This window comes from Sinocyclocheilus grahami, unplaced genomic scaffold, assembly GCF_001515645.1.
Source record: "Sinocyclocheilus grahami isolate Dianchi unplaced genomic scaffold, SAMN03320097.WGS_v1.1 scaffold28.1, whole genome shotgun sequence".
Classification (NCBI taxonomy): Eukaryota; Metazoa; Chordata; class Actinopteri; order Cypriniformes; family Cyprinidae; genus Sinocyclocheilus; species Sinocyclocheilus grahami.
In genome coordinates, this window is record NW_015505207.1 from 669,756 (window position 1) to 690,659 (window position 20,904).

The 20,904-nt window shown below is 38.1% G+C and overlaps 1 protein-coding gene and 1 pseudogene across 2 annotated transcripts; one reads left to right on the forward strand and one right to left on the reverse strand.

The window, feature by feature from the left end:
- The first annotated feature begins 1,023 nt into the window (after window positions 1-1,023).
- On the forward strand, window positions 1,024-8,501 carry LOC107569916 (popeye domain-containing protein 2-like; annotated as a pseudogene).
- Window positions 8,502-8,902: 401 nt separating this feature from the next.
- LOC107569279 (phospholipase A1 member A-like) lies at window positions 8,903-16,168 on the reverse strand. Of its 2 annotated transcripts, none has more exons than XM_016255331.1 (12): window positions 15,185-16,168; window positions 14,262-14,478; window positions 13,996-14,173; window positions 13,687-13,795; window positions 12,788-12,889; window positions 12,494-12,586; window positions 12,235-12,420; window positions 11,733-11,822; window positions 9,961-10,069; window positions 9,696-9,851; window positions 9,456-9,578; window positions 8,903-9,267 (listed from the first exon to the last, which is right to left on the reverse strand). In XM_016255331.1, exons 1-11 carry the CDS (start codon window positions 15,261-15,263, stop codon window positions 9,497-9,499), a joined length of 1,401 nt encoding a protein of 466 aa, XP_016110817.1. In that variant the 5' UTR covers window positions 15,264-16,168; the 3' UTR covers window positions 8,903-9,267; window positions 9,456-9,496. The 2 variants fall into 2 exon arrangements, with proteins under 2 accessions (XP_016110817.1, XP_016110825.1); XM_016255339.1 differs by having other exon boundaries at window positions 8,905-9,267; window positions 12,235-12,402.
- Between the last annotated feature and the right edge of the window lie 4,736 nt (window positions 16,169-20,904).

A 20,904-nucleotide genomic window follows, 5' to 3' on the forward strand; every position in this document is an offset into this window, starting at 1 on the left:
CAATCACAGGACAGACTGGCCCAGCTAACCAATCACAACACACACTGGCCCAGCTAACCAATCACAGCACAGACTGGCCCAGCTCACCAATCACAACACGCACTGGCCCAGCTCACCAATCACAGCACATTTCGTATTTCAGAAGGCGGGCTTTCATGTGATACAGGTAGGGATGTGCCGAAGAGGCTTTTGAAGCCAATAGTATCCAGCTGCAGCCCCGCAGCACCAGCAGTTTCAGAACCACAGCCACAGAACCGGAAGTGAGGGGAGGAGCTTACATTTTTTTAAACAGAGTAGCGCCACCTTACGGTTTTTAAGGGGTAATTTGCTTTTAGTACACATGATACGTCATACTTTATGTATGTATGCATTTTATAATGTGACATATTAAGCATTTTAGAAACATTAATATTGTGTAATTTAGTTGTGTTATTCGTTTCATTGTATTATGCGAGTAATTTCCTGTTTGTGATATTAAAAATAATGTTTGAAACTTCTGGGCATTTTATATGAAATAAAAAACCCGGGTGATGACGGAATAAATGCTCATATTCCAGCATACGGCATTCGCATTGAACAAGAGTGAATGGTTTGTCCACGGTTTTTTTCATCGCTGTTGTTGTAATGTATTGGGAAGCCAGAATGCGCATCCATCAACAGAAACATATTAGCCGAGCCCTGTTTGTTTTACGTGTCATTTATAGCAAACCATATTACAGATGTGTTGTCAGATTTAAGTTGAACCGCGGTCCTAGCGCTTGCCGAACCGTGTGTGGAGAACCGTACGGTTCGATTTTTTTCCGCGAACCGTTCCAACCCTAATTCTTATAACAAGGCTGGCTATCTCTTTTTACAACCTACTTTAAATTATTCAGTCTAATCAACATGTATCACATGCTTGATTTACTTATTTTTATCACATATTAAATTATTTATGAAGTAGTGTCTGTTGACACACTGCAGGCCAAGCAGTTTTGAACAAACAGACTGTCCCTTCAAGCTTCCTACTCGGTTGGCTTTCGAATGCCCTGTACCAGCGTTGGGCTGGTGACAGCTGCACTTAACTATGCAGGCCTAAAATAGAGCTGCTGCTCCCAGCACACTCTAATCTGAGGTCTACCCGCAGAAGCGCTTTTATTCTGTATCGAGGGGAGAGCGGGGCACGAAGTAACACTTTTTGACTTTCTCAAATTGTGTAAATCCACATGGGGTTCAGAGTATAATTTTTTTATCCACAGTAATTTCACACTTGTCTAGTACAAATATGTCGCTTTGTTTCATAATTACAGTGTATACGTTTTTCTGTATTTACCCTCAAAAATGGGAAGTGAAATGTGACATCATGCCCCATAGGTGGGGTACATTGTAACATGACCATATGACAGCTTAAAATGTTATCTGATCGTATGAAAAAAATATACAAGACAAACTAAAATATTTTGTCAATAAAATAAAATAATTATTTATTTCAAATATAATAATGGCGTTTTTTAAGAATTAAAAATAATCTTTATTTTTGAGTTTGACAATGAACACATTGTAACCATGCTTGGGACGGCCCACATAAACGAGCAAAAATGCTTTACATGTCTTGAAATAATAATTTCTTAACATTAAACATTGACTGTCAGTATTTATTCACCTGTTTCTCGTCAATATCATTAAAATGTTTTAAAGTAAATAGTCTGAATTACATCGCTAATGTCATAGAATAGCACGGCAAGGCACATTGTAATGCAGTGTTACAACATACCCCATCTGCGCAACTGGAATTTAAATAGTCTTCTGATAGTTAGCGAAGCATTAAAACACAATCTAAACTGATAAATAACAGAGTGGAGATTAAAATAATAGCAGATTTGTCTCATTTTAAATGAGTCATAAAAACTTAATGAAAATTTTACTTAAGCCAGAAATATATGTTCAGCGATATTTTCAAAAAGCTTTTGAATTTTGGAGCACTTTTTTTCTCTATATAATGTAATGTTGATTTGGTAACTAGTAAATGCTGTAAATTAGTTTATGCTAGCATGTGTGGAAATATTTAAACCACGTGTGTTACAATTTACCCTGCGTTACTTTGTGCCCCGCGCTCCCCTACACCTGGTGTGAACCCAGCAAAATCAATTCATAATTTGCATTTTCTCCTATAGTTTGGTCCCTATAGTTTGTCCCTGACACAAACACAAGAACAGATTACTTATTTAGCTTATTTCACTATTCCTGCTTATAATTACCTTATACATTTTGATGTTTTCCTCTGGAACTTGCTGGTGATGCTGCAGTGTTTGGCCCAGGTGTGTCATCTGATTTTTCGGCTGATGCAGGACGGTTTAGCTAACGAGGAGCTTTCTGCGCTTTACACAGCGGTCTATCTGCCTCTGGATGTACCTGTGCAGGTGTTTAAGGAGATTACGGCTGCCAGCGAGAACAAAGCGCTCTCTCTAGCGGCTGAGGAGACGTACGCTGTCGAGGGGAAGACACCCATTGATCAGCTGTCTTTTCTTATTTCTGGCAGGTGAGAAACAGAATGTTTAGACTCTCATACAGTTCTCCGGATTAGTGATTGATCTTGAACTAGTAGTTTTAAAACTATTATTACTGTAAAACTCACACTAAATATTTGCTTATTTTCCTGAAGGTGTATTTTGTCACGAATCCGGTCCATGAACTTCCGTCTGCTAGCCTTCAGAGGTCACCCTTTCCATTTTCATTGACTCTCGCACTACACCCTGTTGCATATCACCCTGGACTACATATCCCATCATTCATTGCACTGATTGCACACAGCACTGATGACCACGTCTCTGTCTTCTGCTAATAAATAGCTTGCACATGGATCTGCACGTCTCAAGTCTTGTCAGCCCCGTAACAGAATACTCAGCCACACAAGGATCCAGCAGCTGTTCAAGTGGACATTGGCCAGGTATGGACACAGCAAGAATTTTATTAGCCCTTAAACCGGGCACACAATCATTGGAGAACTATACTCGAGAGTTTAGCCATCGCTCACTATTCTGATTTACCAGACTGTGTATTGATAGAGTTTTTCTGCGATGGCTTTAACCAAGCTCTTAGGTCTAAGCTTAGACGCGAGGGTCCACGTTCCTCACTCGCTCAGTTTATGGATTATGCTTTGTTGACTGTTGGATCTTTGTTTACTGTGGGTGTCACGGAGGAAGAACGCAACACAATGTCTGTGACTGAAATGGTGGCTGTACCAGAGCACGCTCACAAAATGGCGGCGACAGCGGAGCACGCTCACAAAATGGCGGCGACAGCGGAGCACGCTCACAAAATGGCGGCGACAGCGGAGCACGCTCACAAGATGGCGGACACAGCAGCATCTAGTCAAGTCACAGCTGATAGTCATGAGTCTAGTCTAGTCACAGTTGATATTCATGAGTCTGGTCAAGTCACAGCTGATCGTCATGCGTCAAGTCAAGTCACAACTGATCGTCATGAGTCGAGTCAAGTCAAGTCACAACTGATCGTCATGAGTCAAGTCAAGTCCTGTCTGTCACACCCAGATTCTCAAGGTCAGCCCTTCGGTATCCCAGTCTGGTATCCAGTGTGAGGGATGCACCGCTGGTGTCTGCACGCACCGCTGGTATCCCCAAACCCACTCACTCTAACCCTTCTATTCATGAACTCATTCCCCTGTCTGCAGCACTTCCCATATGGGGGGTTGCTTTGTTGTGTATCTGGGCCGCGTACTCCTCCGCCGATTTGCTAGAGGCAGCGGCACCGGCTACAACATCTCCAGAGGTGGCGGCTTACGCTGCAGAACCTCCCGAGGTAGCGGTGTCCACTGCTGTGCTCCCAGAGGCCATGGTGTCCACTGTAGTCTCTTCAGAGGTGGCGGCACAGGCTGCAGAACCTCCCGAGATGGCGACACTTGCCTCAGTTCCTTGCGTGGTGGTGGCGCCCAGCAACGCACTTTCTGCCTGTCCTGTTCCGGCTAAGGATTCTCTGCCTGTTCTCTTCCGGCCAAGGAGGCCATCTATGAACTCTCTGCCCGTCCTGTTCCGGCCAAGGAGGCCGCCTATGAACTCTCAGCCTGTTCTGTTTTGGCCAAGGAGGCCGTCTATGAACTCTCTACTTGTCCTGTCACAGTTATAGAGGTCGTTTGCGATCTCCCTGCTCATCCTGTCACAGCTATAGAGGCCGTTTGCGAACTCCCTGCTCATCCTGTCACAGCTATAGAGGCCGTTTGCGAACTCCCTGTTCGTCCTGTCACCGCTATAGAGGCCGTTTGCGAACTCTCTGCTCGTCCTGTCACAGCTATAGAGGCCGTTTGCGAACTCCCTGCTCATCCTGTCATGGCTATGGAGGCCGTCAGGGAATCCTCATCCTGTCCTGTCACGGCTATGGAGGCCGTTTGTGAATGCTTTGTGTCTGCCAAAGAGGTCGTTTGTGAACTTTTGTCCTGTCCCGACCCAGCCAAGGAGGCTGCCTCTGAACACCTAGCCTTATCTGTCAACCCCAATGTTCTGTCTGTGTTGTCTGTCTCTGCTTTTTCATTATTACAGTCTTTGCCATGGTGTCCTGATCGGTGTGGTTCACCGGGGGGGTTCCCTGTTCCTTCTGCTCCGCCGTGGTGGTCTGTCTGGCTCTGGTGGTCCTCTGCTCCGCCGTGGTGGTCCTCCGCTCTGCCGTGGTGGTCTGTCTGGCTCTGGTGGTCTTCTGCCCCGCCATGGTGGTCTACTGTCTGGCTCTGGTGGTCCTCTGCTCCGCCGTGGTGGTCCTCCGCTCTGCCGTGGTGGTCTGTCTGGCTCTGGTGGTCTTCTGCCCCGCCATGGTGGTCTACTGTCTGGCTCTGGTGGTCCTCTGCTCCGCCGTGGTGGTCCTCCGCTCTGCCGTGGTGGTCTGTCTGGCTCTGGTGGTCTTCTGCCCCGCCATGGTGGTCTACTGTCTGGCTCTGGTGGTCCTCTGCTCCGCCGTGGTGGTCTGCTGTCTGGCTCTGGTGGTTCACTGCTCCACCTGTAGGGCCGGCTTCGCCCTGGCTCTCTACTCCGCTGGTTCTGCCTCAGTTCCCGGTCTCTCCACTTCCAGGTGGACCTGGCCCTCCATCCCTCTCCCTGTTCCGCCTCCACTCCACCGCCCTCCGGAATCGTAAAGTGTTTTGAGCGTCTGGAAGCCGCTCCTTGGGGGGGCTCTGTCACGAATCCGGTCCATGAACTTCCGTCTGCTAGCCATCAGAGGTCACCCTTTCCATTTTAATTGACTCTCGCACTACACCCTGTTGCATATCACCCCGGACTACATATCCCATCATTTATTGCACTGATTGCACACAGCACTGACTGCACACAGCTGTTTCATATGACTCACTCCCTATTTAACACTCACTCTGATCCCTTCCCTCTGCCGAGTATTGTTTAGTGTTTATCACTCCCCTAGCGATAGCTACACTATGCAGCCTGTTTGCAGCCTGTTTCCTGTTTCCAAAGCAGTCTTGCCTTGTCTGTGTTCTCGTTTCTTGATCTTCGCCTGTGTCTCTCGGATTCCTCCTCTCATTTGCCCTATGCCCTATTTGCTCCTCCTCTCATTTTGATACTGTTTGCCCCTGCCTGGACCTTGCCTTGTACCTGGACTTATCCCTCTAGTCTCGCCCCTTTGATTCTGTTTGCCGATTGTTGACCTCCTCTAGCCTTAGGTTTCTTCTTGTGTCTTGCCCGCCTTTATACCTGTCTGCCATTCTCTGACCCATGCCTGTTCTAAGACCACGTCTCTGTCTTCTGCTAATAAATAGCTTGCACATGGATCCGCACGTCTCAAGTCTTGTCAGCCCCGTAACATATTTAATGTTTGCAGTAGCTCACAATACTAAGGCAACATTCTATAATTAACAGGAAAAAAATATTTTGTGGGTCAATGTTTTTTGATTAATTAAAAAAAAAAAAGTACAAATGTGATTAATACATACAGTCCATTAAAATTACAATGGTAGTTGTAAGCCATAATAAATAAGGCATTTTATTTTTATATATAAAATATTTTAATAAAACTTCTCCGCTGCTTAATTAAACACTTTTGTGTGCCAAATCTTGTTGCAAAGAAAAAAAATATTACTTAGGAAATGGACCCCTGCAGACCTCATGACTGTGTCAAGGTCAACAAGTCTCTTAAAATGTAAGATTATTTGACCTTTTTAAGGATAGGTTAGGTTGTGAAATGTCATGTGGTGAAACTTCCCAAAAACATTATTATATATATATTTTTTTGAATGATTAATTTATGTTTGAATGATTTAAAATATGTTAAACTTCTTTTTTTTTAATTTTATTTTAAGATGTGTACACTCATATGTATTTAAGGTTAAAATGTTTTTTTTTTCTTCCTTTTTACTTGATGGTTACACCGTATTACATTTTTAGTCATTACATTTTGCGATAAAACTGAAGTAGCGACCGATCTTTTTTCTGTATTGTAATGTATTTCACTCTAAATACTGTGCATTTAGAGTGAATTTTCATTTCATGCTTCTTGAAAATGTTACAAATGTTTTTCAAATCCATATTAAACGAACAAGAATACAAAAGGTACAAGGACTTAGCATTTGTGTTTAAAACCAGATCTTTTGCTTTTACAGGATTAGAGTGTCCTTAGAAGGTCAGTTCCTCCATTATATCTTCCCGCACCAGTTTCTTGATTCTCCAGAATGGTTCTTGATTCTACAGAGGAGGGCAACTTCCAGGTACGATAACATACTGTTTTTATAATTAGTACCAATGTGATCCGGTACATCTAGGAAACTTCTTTTAGCCTGTGCCATTGAGCAAAATTATTCAGTGTTCATACAACCATGAAATATTGCATCCCCTTAAACTTCCCATGACCCTTTTGACCTCAGGTGACACTGACCGCAGAGACGGACTGCCGTTACATCTCTTGGCGCAGACGTCGGCTTTACCTTCTGCTGTCTAAGGATCGTTACATTGCCCGACTTTTCTCAGTCATGCTTGGGAGTGACATTGCTGACAAACTGTACTCGCTCAATGACAAGCTGTTTGCCAAGAGTGGTGTGCGCCTTGATATCCGTCTGCTCAGTCTCTACCACGTTCTCGCCCCCTCGCCACAGGGCAGTGAGGGTGGCAGTGCTAGTTCACCGCCCAGGGGGAGCCAAGGAGATGCTACAGTCATGCCGATTGATCCAGCCCAGTCTAACCAGGCCTTAGAAGCAAGAAACGTCCATCCGGACCAGGGAAAGACCCCTGTGCCCAAACCGCCACACCAGCTCTGGCCCTCAGACACCGAGATGCCCTCCGGTGAGGATTCAACAAGCTTGGTTCTGGAGGACTTTGCTGATATGACAGGCTCTCTAATGGACTATGGGAGTGAGAGAGATTATTTGAAGTAAAGGTTGGGGTGTTGACGCTAACACACTGGGACACTTCTTAAATCACAATGTAAGTACACAAGGAAGGATTGATGGGTGGGTGGGTAAAGATGGGGCTGGTTTGCATGAAAAGGCACAACTGCACTAACTGGACACTGAACTGCACAAACAATGACTGATTAAGAGAATGCAGAGTGATGAATATGCATGATCAGTTGTTATAGTGTATATTTGTTTTTGACCTGGATTATATTTATGACTTTACTGCCATTTGATAAATTCATATGCAAGGAAGGGATGTCAGTTAATATAATAATATTAAATACGTATCATAATTATATTGAAAATCAATATGCTAGAAGAATACTGCTTTAATTATAATTTATTATTATTAAATTTATTTGGATTTATATTGATAAAACTGTTCACTTATATATTTAATTTTTTGCATAATTTAATGTTAGGCTTGTAAAAATCTTTATTGTCATTTTATTAAATTCATTATGATTATATTGATTATATACTTGTATATATGAATAGTGTTATCAATATAATTTGATTGATTTAATTTTAGGCTTGTAATAATAATATTACATAATACCATATGCATTTATATTTAATTTTTTACATTACATTTTTTAGAGTTTTGTTTTTACATTATATTGTAGGCCTATAGTACTAGTAATAATAATTATATTGATAATGCTATTGATTTAAAATGTAATTAAAATTAGATTTTAATTAAAATAATAATAAATATCTTTAATTTACATTGTAGGCATATTATTATTATTATGATTATTATTAATGGGCTATATTGATACCATTCATGATTTAATGCAATTAATAGTCATTATTTCTACATTAATTTGTGTAGTGTGTTCTGTAATAATTAGAGTATCTTCAACTTTAACAAACACAACACAAAGTATGTCCTCATTTAACACACATGTGCATTCTGGAAAGAGGAAAAGGCTTCCTTGGGTGAGAGATAAAGTTTTATTTAGTACATGGTAGTGGAGTTATATTCAGTGTTTCCATCCTAGGATATTTTTTGATAGATGTTTCTATGCTTAGGAGAAGGCTGGTTTACATTTTAATGTGTCACCTTTTTCCATAAATCTAACAGGATGATAATCCAGGAAGACTTCGATTCCAAAGAGGTGGTGCCCCACTGGCCCTTACTGACACCCCAAAGCTGTAGGAATGGTTTCAGCAGTGTAAAAACCATAACATCTGAACGATTCCTCCACCAAAATCACCATCGAATCTGTTTCCCCTCATACAAAGGAAGACAACATTAACACCGCACAGTAAACATATTCTTTAAATGTCCTTTTGTTTTGGACAGTGACATGACAAAAGATCAAACCTCCCAAAACAGATACTGTTATATATGATTCCACATTACACATAAAAATGTTTTATTTTTATTTGTATTGGCATGTGCTTAGTACTTAAATCTGTTTGGAATACATGAGACAGGCAACAAATTAGATTTTCAAACACAAATGAATTTTAACAGCACTTCAGAGTTATATTAGATAGATAATGAGATTTATTACAAAAGTGTGTGCTTTATCATAATAGGAAGTTAGTACATGCTTCAGCATCATTTTCTGAGACTGTACACTGACCATTTGATGAAAATGTATTTTCATGGGGCCAATTGTTAAGTGCTGGGTTCAAAATGTGACTTATCACTAATTGTAAATGAACAGATTTGAATATTTAATATCAAGAATGCCCTATGCAGTTAGAGATGCTAATCAAGAGTGCCAAAATAATGAAAAGTACCTTGAGTATTGCACCACTCCAAACATTTTAATCATTGATAATGAACCAATACTTTCAACACACAAAAGAACTACTGAGTGTTGAATGACTGACTTGATTCCTCTTGGCTGATATTTCACTAACACTCTCTGGAACAGAACACAAAAATAATATTGTACATTATATAAGTGCTAAAACTGAATAAATATATCTAACAGAGTTTAAGCATTTCAGTCCCCTTGTATCCGATTTATGTCTTTGTCGCCAAGCTTTAATGCCTCCCATCCCAAGTTTTAGTGTGTGACCTTCGCTTGAGTCTCACTAATTTACGACTTACGTACAAGCTCTCTTAAGTAGATTTTGTGTTGTTCTTTTAATTTAGCACAACTGTACAAAGTCGTGTGACCATGGCACTCCCCGTCCAATATTAATGTTCTTCACACATAATGGATCCAGCCCTCTGCAAATTGAACAGAAATACAGTATTATTAAATGCAGTGTTACATGGGACATATAGTGTAATGAGTACCCAGAAAGAGAAAAAGAGTTTAAAGGCAAACATTGTGGCTGCATTTACCTGGTTCGAGGGACTTCAGAGATGCAGATATACTCAAAATGAATATCTCCTTGTCTGTAGAATCGTGCTCCTGTGTTTTTCATCTGCACGGAGTCAATTTTACACAGTTGCTCTGGGTGTGCAGCCACCTTTTTATGCACCAATTCATCTGTATTTCTGAAATACATATGTACAAAGATATTCACATGCCTGATTTAAACAGTTAAAGGAGTAAACATGCAATAAAAGAACACAGGCTATGGCTTGTTGGAAATATAATACATACAGTTTGAGTTTCAGCTCTGTCTCTGGGTGTCCCACAGAGATCAGGGTGAGCTGAACATCAGCAGTCTTGTCTAAAGGGGAAACCTTCAATTCCACTAGGATGTGATGCGCTGAAAAAGAGTAGGAGGGCATGAGTGGGATTATTTGGCTGTATTTTTCATTTAACAACACATTTATAAACTCTTAGAGTAATACACAAAATTTTTAAAAATGTTTTTAAAGAAGTCTCTTATGCTAACCTGCATTATTATTTTACCAAATATACAGTAACATTTTGAAATATTATTACAATCTTAAATAACCGTTTTCAGCAGCCGTTACTCCAGTCTTCAGAATTCATTCTAATATCTTGATTTGTTGCTCAAGAAACATTTCTTATTATTATCAATGTTTAAAAGAGTTGTGCTGCTTATAGTGTTAGTTAACCCAAAAATGATTTTTTTTGGTCATTAATTACTCACCCTTGTGTCGTTCCAAGACCTTTGTTCATCTTCGGATCACAAATTAAAATATTTTTGATGAAATCCGAGAGCTTTCTGACCCTGCATAGACAGCAAGGCAACTACCACGTTCAAGGCCCAGAAAGGTAGTAAGGACATCATTAATATAGTCCAGGTTTGGAATGACATGAGGGTGAGTAATTAATGACAGACTTTTCATATTTAGGTGAACTATCCCTTTAATATTTTTTGTAGAAACCGGTTACACTGTCTTTTAGAATTATTTAATGCATAAAATGTTCAAAACAACAGCATTTATTTTAAATGGAATTTTTGTAATGTAAAATTACAAAACTTTACTGTCACTTTTGATCACTCTGATGCATCCTTACTAAAAAGCTGTTAATACCAAGCTGTTAATACCAGTGTTGGGAAAAGTTACTTTTAAAAGCAATGCATTACAATATTGCATTACTCCCTAAAAAAAGAAAGTAATTACGTTCATTAAAAAAACTAATTAAAGTAAAAAAGTCAATTTTTATGGAATGCGTTGTTACTTTTGAGTTACTTTTTAAATATGCGCAGGGCTTGCTTGCTTTTAAAAAAATATAAAAAAATTTCTTCTTTTACAAAAGTAAAAGCCCTTTCACACCAGAAGTGAAGGAAATGTAAATTCACGTCTGTACAGTAGAGGACGCGGCCTAAACAAATTGCATGAAGAATATGATGCAGGAGAAAAAAAAGTCCACACTATTCAGCAATAACAAAAATGAAACACAAATGTGTTATTTTTGCTTAGTATGGTTGAATTGGATCATCGAAGGTCAGTAGCAAAGACACTGGTTAATAAAATGAGATTAAATACATAAATGGTGTTTTTCTATAGTTAACATTTAATTATTGCAGGTTTGTGTAATATTCTGAGTTTGCATTTGACTGTTTTTATTTATGTTGAGGAACACTGAATCTGTTTTTGTGCAGGTGAGATGAGTAAATGCATGTTCACATTTAGTCTACTACAGTAACATCATGTTTACACAGCGCACACAATGCCTTTGCACTTACTCCCGATTTCTCTCAATATGGCAACACAAGAGCTGTCAGTCAATACATGGGAAACAAAGTAACTTTAGTTACTTACTTGAAAAAGCAACTCTGATATTTCCTTCTAAATTAAAAAGTAACGCATTACTTTACTAGTTACTTCAAAAAAGTAGTCCGATTACATAACTCGCATTACTTGTAATGTGTTACCCCCAACACTGGTTAATACCTACATTATCTGTGAGAGTGGACTTTTGATAAATGACAATATGCACAAAATCATACACACCACAATAAGGAGCCGTAGCAGTGGTCAGGAGATAGGCCTTCTCTTGATTTGGCAGGGGATTAGCTGTTATCCCACTATTTTTTAACAAGCCTGAAATACATACACATATAAAAACAGACAGTGAAGGAGCACACCTGGACAAGGCTTGCGTCATACATTACATGAAACAACATTATCCTGTTGTTACATAATCAGCCTCAAGTGATACATTGTCCAGTTGGAGTAAGACATTCATGTATACAAAAGAAAAGCCTGATTGAACACCTAAATGAACTAGAACATCAAGGTCATAACCATTCAAGATTAGATTAGCATGCAAAACCCCTCAGAATTATTATTCTGAAAAAAAGTTCACTTTTTACTTTTAAATACTTTGGTAAATATGAAAACCTTTCCTTTTTTTTTTTTTTACATTATGTGTGTTCATAAACAGACAAAGATGTTTCTTTAAACACTTTCTAAAAAGATGTTCCTTTAAAACATTCTGCTTACTCATCATTACCTATTTGCGGGCATGTGCCATTGAAGGGGCCCTCGCAGGTGACGCATTTTCCTGCCAGGAAGCCCTCATAACTGGGGCAGGGGAAACCAATAAGGGAACAGGAGCTGTTCAGGGCGCTCATGTAGACGTGCAGTGCCCTCATGTGGTCACAAATGACATAACCATACACTGGAAAGTAGATAAAAACGGACAGATTCTCATCATCAAGCTATGGTACATTTAATTTAGCTTAATGTCACAGCTTTTGTTGTCCCCTTACTTGAAGCAAACCTTGAGCGTGCACAACCAGCTTGGTCCATTCCGCCATTTAAGAAGAAGTCCACATGCCCAACAGGAATAGATATACCAAAGTCTGGCAAATGCACAGATATTCAGTTCAGTTGTGTACAAATAATCTGTACTTCTGTACTGAAAATAGCACCAATGGTATACTTATACAAAATCTTGCAGTTAGATAGTAAATCAAGATAATAAAGCTGTCAAAAAACATGCCCAGATCAATATTAGAGTGTTCTTGAAAAAAAAAAAGTTAAAAGGACTGATTCACTCTTACAGTCAGAGTCAGTGTGTATGGCCTCAACAAACAAAGCATCAGATGAATCCAGACGGTCAAATGGATCAGCACTCTTGAACATTGGGCCTGCTGGGTCCAGACCTGAGGGCACAAAACTCAGATATATGTTCTGCATTATACTAAATGATTCACATTTAGCCACTTTTAGGGTTCCACATAAATTTGAAACACTTTAAATGGTCAAACAAGGTCTTGTTTTCTCGCCAAGGCTGTGTGGCATAACAATTTCTCATTGTTTGTTTGAAGTGCTCTTGCAGCCTCTGCTTTTGACAGAAAGCCTCATTCAGTGTGGTGCAGTGTTGGTCTTTGTTCCACTTACAAGTGTAGCATCTTCAAAGGTCTCATTGGGACAAAATTTAATTATATATTAAAGCAGCACTATGTAACTTTTCTGTGTTCAAAATTTGCAAAATGTATATAATGAGCGAGTACATAATGAATTCATCTTCCAAGCCGCCTGTTTGTCTTATCCCGAATCACTACGGTACACTTATAATAAGTGCTTATATTCAGACTATTGTAGCCTGTTCGGGTCGTCACCGCTGCGGAGTAACACATTCCTGCGTGAATCGCCATAGACATAAACTTGGAGAAGTAGCTCCGGTTAGAATGTTCTTCCGCGGGATGCGTACAGTTCTGTTTATTAACCTAGAGCGCCAAAAGTTATATAGTGTTGCTTTAATTTATTTTTATTGTTTACAGATAATTTTTGTATTATTTTAATTATTTTAATATATTTGCTAAATTGTATATGTTATGTCCGCATTTGCTTCAATAACAGCTTTTGAAGATTTTCAAACCTATATTTTCAATATGGTCTCTTACTTTTGGATCTCACTGTATATTAATATATTTTAGGAATTTTATTAAAATATTACCTGTAATTCGACCCAGCTTGCCTTCAAATAGGGTCCCTACAAATCCAGACACATGTGCTCCAAGACTCACACCAATGAAATGAAAAGATTCCAGCGTGCTTCCATATTTCTACAACAGACACAAACACAACAACAACAAAAATGTACTTCCTATGCATTTACTGTGATTCTCTGTGTACTGATAAATGTTATTATATTTATTACTTATACTAAATGGACACGGCTCACAGTATTTAGCCTTTAGTATTGTTCTGTTACAACAATGGATTCTATACTACTTGGACATGACCAAAACACTGAGACTTTTACCGTAAGCTGATTGATAAGCACTGATATCTGCACTGCCACCTCCTTGTAGTTCTCTACCACCAGGTTATAAGCAAAGGAGGCTCCATAGACCCAGTCCACCACCAGAACGTTCACGTCCTCTTCCCGCAGTAGAGCCTGGGCTAAGCCACTCACCCAGGAAGGCTTACTGCCCAGAGCCCTGAAACACAGTATATCAAAGAGTCATCTGTGTAAAAGGTCATTCACATGCTTTCCTATTATAAAATGCTGCTGATTAAATGCTTCACCTGTATCCATGAACAATGACTTTAGTGGGGAGGGATGAGTTGAAGTAAGCCGTGTGTTTCGGAGTATGGTTGAGGCAGTCCTGTGTGAAGAGGCTGGCGCAGTCTGCATTCTTTCGTGTAAGAAGAAGGTACTGAACCTGGAGCTTGGTGCCCTGCCTGTATTCCAGCCAAGTGGTGTTGTTGAAGTCGGCACACTTTGGGGATGTTTCCTCGTTACCTGTAAAGTTGTATGCATGGAATTCATGAGTATGCCAAACAAGTTGGGATTTTAACCTGTAATTGGTGGCTTCACCGGATTCACCAGACACTGTTGTCCTCAGATGTGTAAGTTTGACTTTGTATAATTGAATTTGTAAAGTAAAATATTATATATTAAATAATAAAGATTATATTAAGTAAAGGTATAAAATTAAATAAGGTATTTTCAAAAGCTGCATAGTTTGGGAATGAACTTTGGAAGGCAAATACATTTAAAAACATGTAAATTGCCGCCACCAAAAATACAAGTACTGCTAAAGTAATGCATTTTTTATTTTGATCCGAGCAATTCAACATGCTATTTTTGATATAGTTTTGATTTTGTACCTCCATTTTGTATTTCTCTGTGTGCTTCTGTGTATATTTTAAAGAGGTCAAATGGTCTGGTTTAGTTTAATTTAATTTCCTGGGCTTTCAATGAATCAATGGATTTGTAAACATTAAAATCACTACAAATTCTGTACATACTTATATTAACAAATGCTGGTCAGTGAATCACTACAGACACACTATAACTTAAGTTTTCAGTGTTTCTCTTTCTCCAGATAAACATCTGCACTACTAACTAAAAACTGCAGATTGAATTCAGGTGTGGTGCATTTACCCAATACGATTGGAACAATTAAAGATTTATTCTATGTGATATTGAACTAAACTGAACCTACCCACAGCAGAGGTGATGCACATTGACAAATAAACAAAAGTCTTGATCCATTTCCAAGCCATGGCTTTACTGATCAACATGATGAAATCAGCTGAGTGAGATGTTTCTGCTGGTTAGTTTCTTCACTGGGTTCAAAATCATTCTTTCTCTTTCTGCGTGCTTTCAATGCATTTTGTACCTTTTCTTCAGTTAGTTGTCCTAAGAAGCCTGGAATCCACTTAATATCCAGCCACAATCTGTTACACAATGCTTTGTTCTGAGAAAAATGCTTCAATATCCGATTAAGCGAGATGAATGGTTTTTCCTTCCATTCCTGGTGTGCTGTTATAAACCATGTCAGCATAAGAGGCATTAATTCCCAGCTTCCATCCTGTGATACCTTGTGCAGCTAGTGGAGAATCTTTCTGGGCTTTGACTACTACAACAATGAAAAACAAATGATCTGTCCACTGGTCTGCAGCTGGTGGTGAACCTATGACCTCACAGATTAAATGTTTGATTGTTTGTCCAGAGGCCGGACTCTGGCCTCTTTGGCACAGTGTTGAGCCAAAACTCTCAGACGAGTTTTAGCTGGATTGAAGTGAAATTAACACAATCAATTGGCCCCACTTGAAAGACATTATCATCAACTGTTTGTTTGTTCAGGTTTAGACTCCCCCATATAGGGCTATCTTTTGCAAAAGTGCTGTTGCTTTACTTTGTAAATGGTACCAGAAAAATCTGAGCATTATACAATGATATTGATGTGTTTACGTGAATAGGCCTACGTGCCAGGACGGAAAAGATGGCTGCTCTTTTAGCGGCTTGTTGAGCTTAACTCATTTTAATATCGAGCCGTTTTCAGCTCTTTTTCTCATTCATTCGTTTCTTTGTCGTTTTAACATGTCCAAAACTTAAAGTAGCCCGTCGCGACTATATTTATACAATATAAATATACCAAGAACGATAACTATAAAGATTAGCGTCCACACCAGCGAACGAGCGCATGCTGCCATGCTCGTCTGCCGCTTTAAATTCTCGAGCTCGAGACAGCAGGATTGATTCTGATTGGGTGTCGATGTTTCTATCGTTCATCAGCTGAAAAAAAAATCGTTATTTTTTTGGTACTTCAAGCAAAATTAAATATTTTTATTTTTTAGAATTATGTGACTGTTAGAACGTGCCGCTTATTACAGTATTTAAATACTTGAAAAAATCTGGTAGCCTGAAGTTTAGGAGTTTTCTGATAGCAAATATTAGGGAGTGAAGGTCATATCCTATAAGATTAGATCGCTTTTTCAAAAGGAGCTTGTAACAACTCCATATGTGATGTCTTATTGGAATGTGGTTGATTATATTGATTGGAAAAAAGTATGGACTCTGTCTTCGAAATACATAATAACTAACAAGGTTAGAGAAATCTCATTCAAATTGTTACACAGATTTTACCCAGCTAAAGTGTTTTTGAAAAGGTTTAAATCAGACATAGATACAAGCTGTTCTTTTTGTGGTGACCCTAATGAAACTGATATGCATATCTTTTTGGGATTGTCCTCACACACAGATATTTTGGATTGAATTTTCTAATGTTATCAATCGCACTGTACTCCAGGGTTTCTCTCTGCTTTTTAAGGATGCACTGTTTGGCTTCTTTAATATACAAAAAGACAAAATTAATGAATATTTTATTATTAACCTATTATTACTTCTTGCAAAATTTCATATTCACCGCAGTAAATTCACTTTATATATTGTTTATAAAAAAGAGGTTCAACAGTATATCCAAACTATTTCATCTTCCAAGAATCTCAAGGCTTTTAAAACGGTTAATTTATTTAATCTGTTTCATTTATTTTGTTAAATCTTTGGTTTTGTATTATTTATTTATTGTTACATACATCTATAAATGGTGCTTTGCATGTAATGTCACCTCTTTGTATGTAATGTTGATATTCTCTGTATTTTTATATCTGGTACCTTGGCATTAATAATAAAAAAAGGTCATATCATGGGATAATATAACAAACAAGCGACTGATATGGAGTGTGTAGTACACAATTCACGAACACTGTGTACTAATACACCACCATCATTGAGGAGAACCATCTGGAGGTGGTCCGCTCTCCACTTTCCTCCACTTTGCAAAATACGATACGAGCTGGATCAGGCTGAGGAGGAGTACCAGAGTGAGGCGGGATCAAAGGCGGGAGACATATTACCGATGGTACAATCACAGCAGTATGTTATGATCAGGGCAGGACTTAGGGGGGCGGGGGCCTGGGCTAGAGGTCATATTTGGGCCCTATACCTACACTACAAATGCCCTAAAATAGAACATCATTCTGGAGTAACACAAAACACACAAACATATGCTTTGAGGTTCATAAATAATACAATTAATATGCAACATGTCTAGGCTATAGTCAAAGTTGAAATGCAATATTAAATAGTCATTATAATATAATAAACAGGATGTGTTCTCTCAGTTGAGAGATCAAAACCCTGAAATAACTTTGAGCAAAAAAAAAAAAAAAGAGCCAAAGATGTTGGCTTATTAGTATTATAAAAGTTATTGTCATATCTGTGTCCTCTTATGTCAGGTTCTTATTTAGTCAGTAAATTCAATTGAATAAAAAGACATGCTGGCTATTAACAATCAAATGAAATAACTATCAACAAAATTCATAGATGGATTGTGCATAAATGTTAAGTTTAAATATACAATTTTAATGTAGAAATATTAAATGATTGCAAAAATGAAATGAGCTACTTTTCAGCCGCCAGTAGGTGGCAGCAAGTGACTGTCTTAATGAGTGAGTTGAATCAACCGATTCGTTTAAAAAGCTGATTCATTCAGCTGACTGTACTTATAGCCTGATTGAATCATTTGCTGGTCCGTGTAACGCTGAGGAACAAAACACTGTTGTTCTGCTGTTTGTTCTATTTTCTTTCTGAAGGAGCAAAACGGAATTTTGTGTCTGTAAGTTACTCTATAAGTTGTTGTTTATTGTACATTTGCGATCGTGCAGATATTCAGGAAAAAAAACAGGACTCTTGTTTGTGTGATAGGCTAAGTCCTATATCATAGGCATAGCTATGTTATAAAAACAGAAACTCATTAAATTGCTTTTTTATTTAAAATAATTTTGATGACATTTTTCCTCACTGTTTAGGCTAATGGCAGTAAGACGATCCCGTTTAGATCTTGCCTGCTCAGTGGAAATGCGGCTAATCATTTCTGAATTCTGACTGGCATATAACGAACAAATCAAACAAATGTAAATGGGCAAAGGCGGTGCCCCCTACAAGGCGGGGCTCATGGGCTGCAGCCCACTCAAGCCCAATGGTAAGTCCGGCCATGGGTATTATGATGAAGTATTGATTAATGGCTAATTCTTTAATAACTGGAACTGATGGGCTTCTGCTTCCTCCTCCCCTTTTAAGATATGTGGACCCACGTTAAACTTAAATGTATTTACATGAATTAGGTCATAGGATATCATAGGTCAGATGGTGAGCAGATTGTTGCACTTATACTTTTATGTTATTTTAGCCTGCAAAAGGATTTTAAATCATATAATAACATTAATATTGTGATGCAAAAATAGTACACTACACAGAACAAATGCTGCTGGTGCTTACAGAATGTTATTCATTAAATTTTAAAGTATATATTTTCTTAAAAGAGACTAAATTGTTTCTTCCTTTAAAAGGGACACAATATATTTAATCCTGCCAGGCAAGCTGACAAATCTGATTTCAATTTTATTTGGATATCATATATAAAAGTTATAATAACATTTATTGATCAATTTCACAGCATTTATCAAATATTCATGATACTTAGCATGTTTCCTCAAAATTACTTGTTCTCCATATGTCTGTAAATGAATAAAAACTTGCAACATGCAATATGGGTCACTGAAAACGTCTCACCAGTCACCACTAAACGACAACTAAGTTCTCCCTTTCTTATTGTTATGCAACTACAACATCACTAAATTGCCCCTTAAATTATCAAATTTTCATAAACAAGCATTTTTGGCCTGGCACCTTATATATAAGCACAATTTTGGTCCTCACCGGTACTTTATTTGGAATAATTGTGATATTCTTTATAAAAATAAGTCATTGTTTTTCCTAGATTGGGTGAATAATAATTTTATTTTGGTCTCTCAATTAATAAATGCTGATGGACACTTGTATTCATATTCAGTTTTTGAACAAGTATAACATACCTGTCACTCCACGAGAGTTTGCTGTAGTAATGGATGCCATTCCTTATGGAGCAATAACTCTTCTCAGAGACTCAGCCAGATCGCAGATTTCTTTGTCAGTTGCTCATCCTTTTGATACAATGATTGGGAATATTTGTTTTTTATCTAACTCTTCTGGTCAGAACAGGAGAATTAGACAGCGATTTCAGAATGAGATTGCTTCTCTCCCGTACATTGTGTCCTACTGGAATGGCCAGTTTATCAACATTCCATGGAAGAAAGTGTGGACTTTGTCGTCGAAATATTTAATAACCAATAAGGTCAAGGATGTGTCCTACAAATTACTTCATCTTTTTTATCCTGTAAAGCTTTACTTAAAAAGAATGTTTCCTGATATTGACTCTTTATGTTCTTTATTGTACTCTAATCTATTTCTCATCTCTTCTGGGCATGCTCATATACAAGTATGTTCTGGATGGATTTCTGTATGCACATTTTCATCACAAAGTTTTTCTTTGTTATACTATGTTTTATTTCGTCAGCACAATTTTGATAAAGATGCAAAGGACCAATATTTCTTAATAAATTTGTTTATTTTTCTAGCGAAATTTTTCTTGCATAAATGTAAATTTCAGGGTGCTAAGCCTTACTTTTTTATTTTTCATAAGGAAAATGCTGCTGGTGCTTACAGAATGTTATTCATTAAATTTTAAAGTATATATTTTCTTAAAAGAGACTAAATTGTTTCTTCCTTTAAAAGGGACACAATATATTTAATCCTGCCAGGCAAGCTGACAAATCTGATTTCAATTTTATTTGGATATCATATATAAAAGTTATAATAACATTTATTGATCAATTTCACAGCATTTATCAAATATTCATGATACTTAGCATGTTTCCTCAAAATTACTTGTTCTCCATATGTCTGTAAATGAATAAAAACTTGCAACATGCAATATGGGTCACTGAAAACGTCTCACCAGTCACCACTAAACGACAACTAAGTTCTCCCTTTCTTATTGTTATGCAACTACAACATCACTAAATTGCCCCTTAAATTATCAAATTTTCATAAACAAGCATTTTTGGCCTGGCACCTTATATATAAGCACAATTTTGGTCCTCACCGGTACTTTATTTGGAATAATTGTGATATTCTTTATAAAAATAAGTCATTGTTTTTCCTAGATTGGGTGAATAATAATTTTATTTTGGTCTCTCAATTAATAAATGCTGATGGACACTTGTATTCATATTCAGAGTTTTTGAACAAGTATAACATACCTGTCACTCCACGAGAGTTTGCTATAGTAATGGATGCCATTCCTTATGGAGCAATAACTCTTCTCAGAGACTCAGCCAGATCCCAGATTTCTTTGTCAGTTGCTCATCCTTTTGATACAATGATTGGGAATATTTGTTTTTTATCTAACTCTTCTGGTCAGAACAGGAGAATTAGACAGCGATTTCAGAATGAGATTGCTTCTCTCCCGTACATTGTGTCCTACTGGAATGGCCAGTT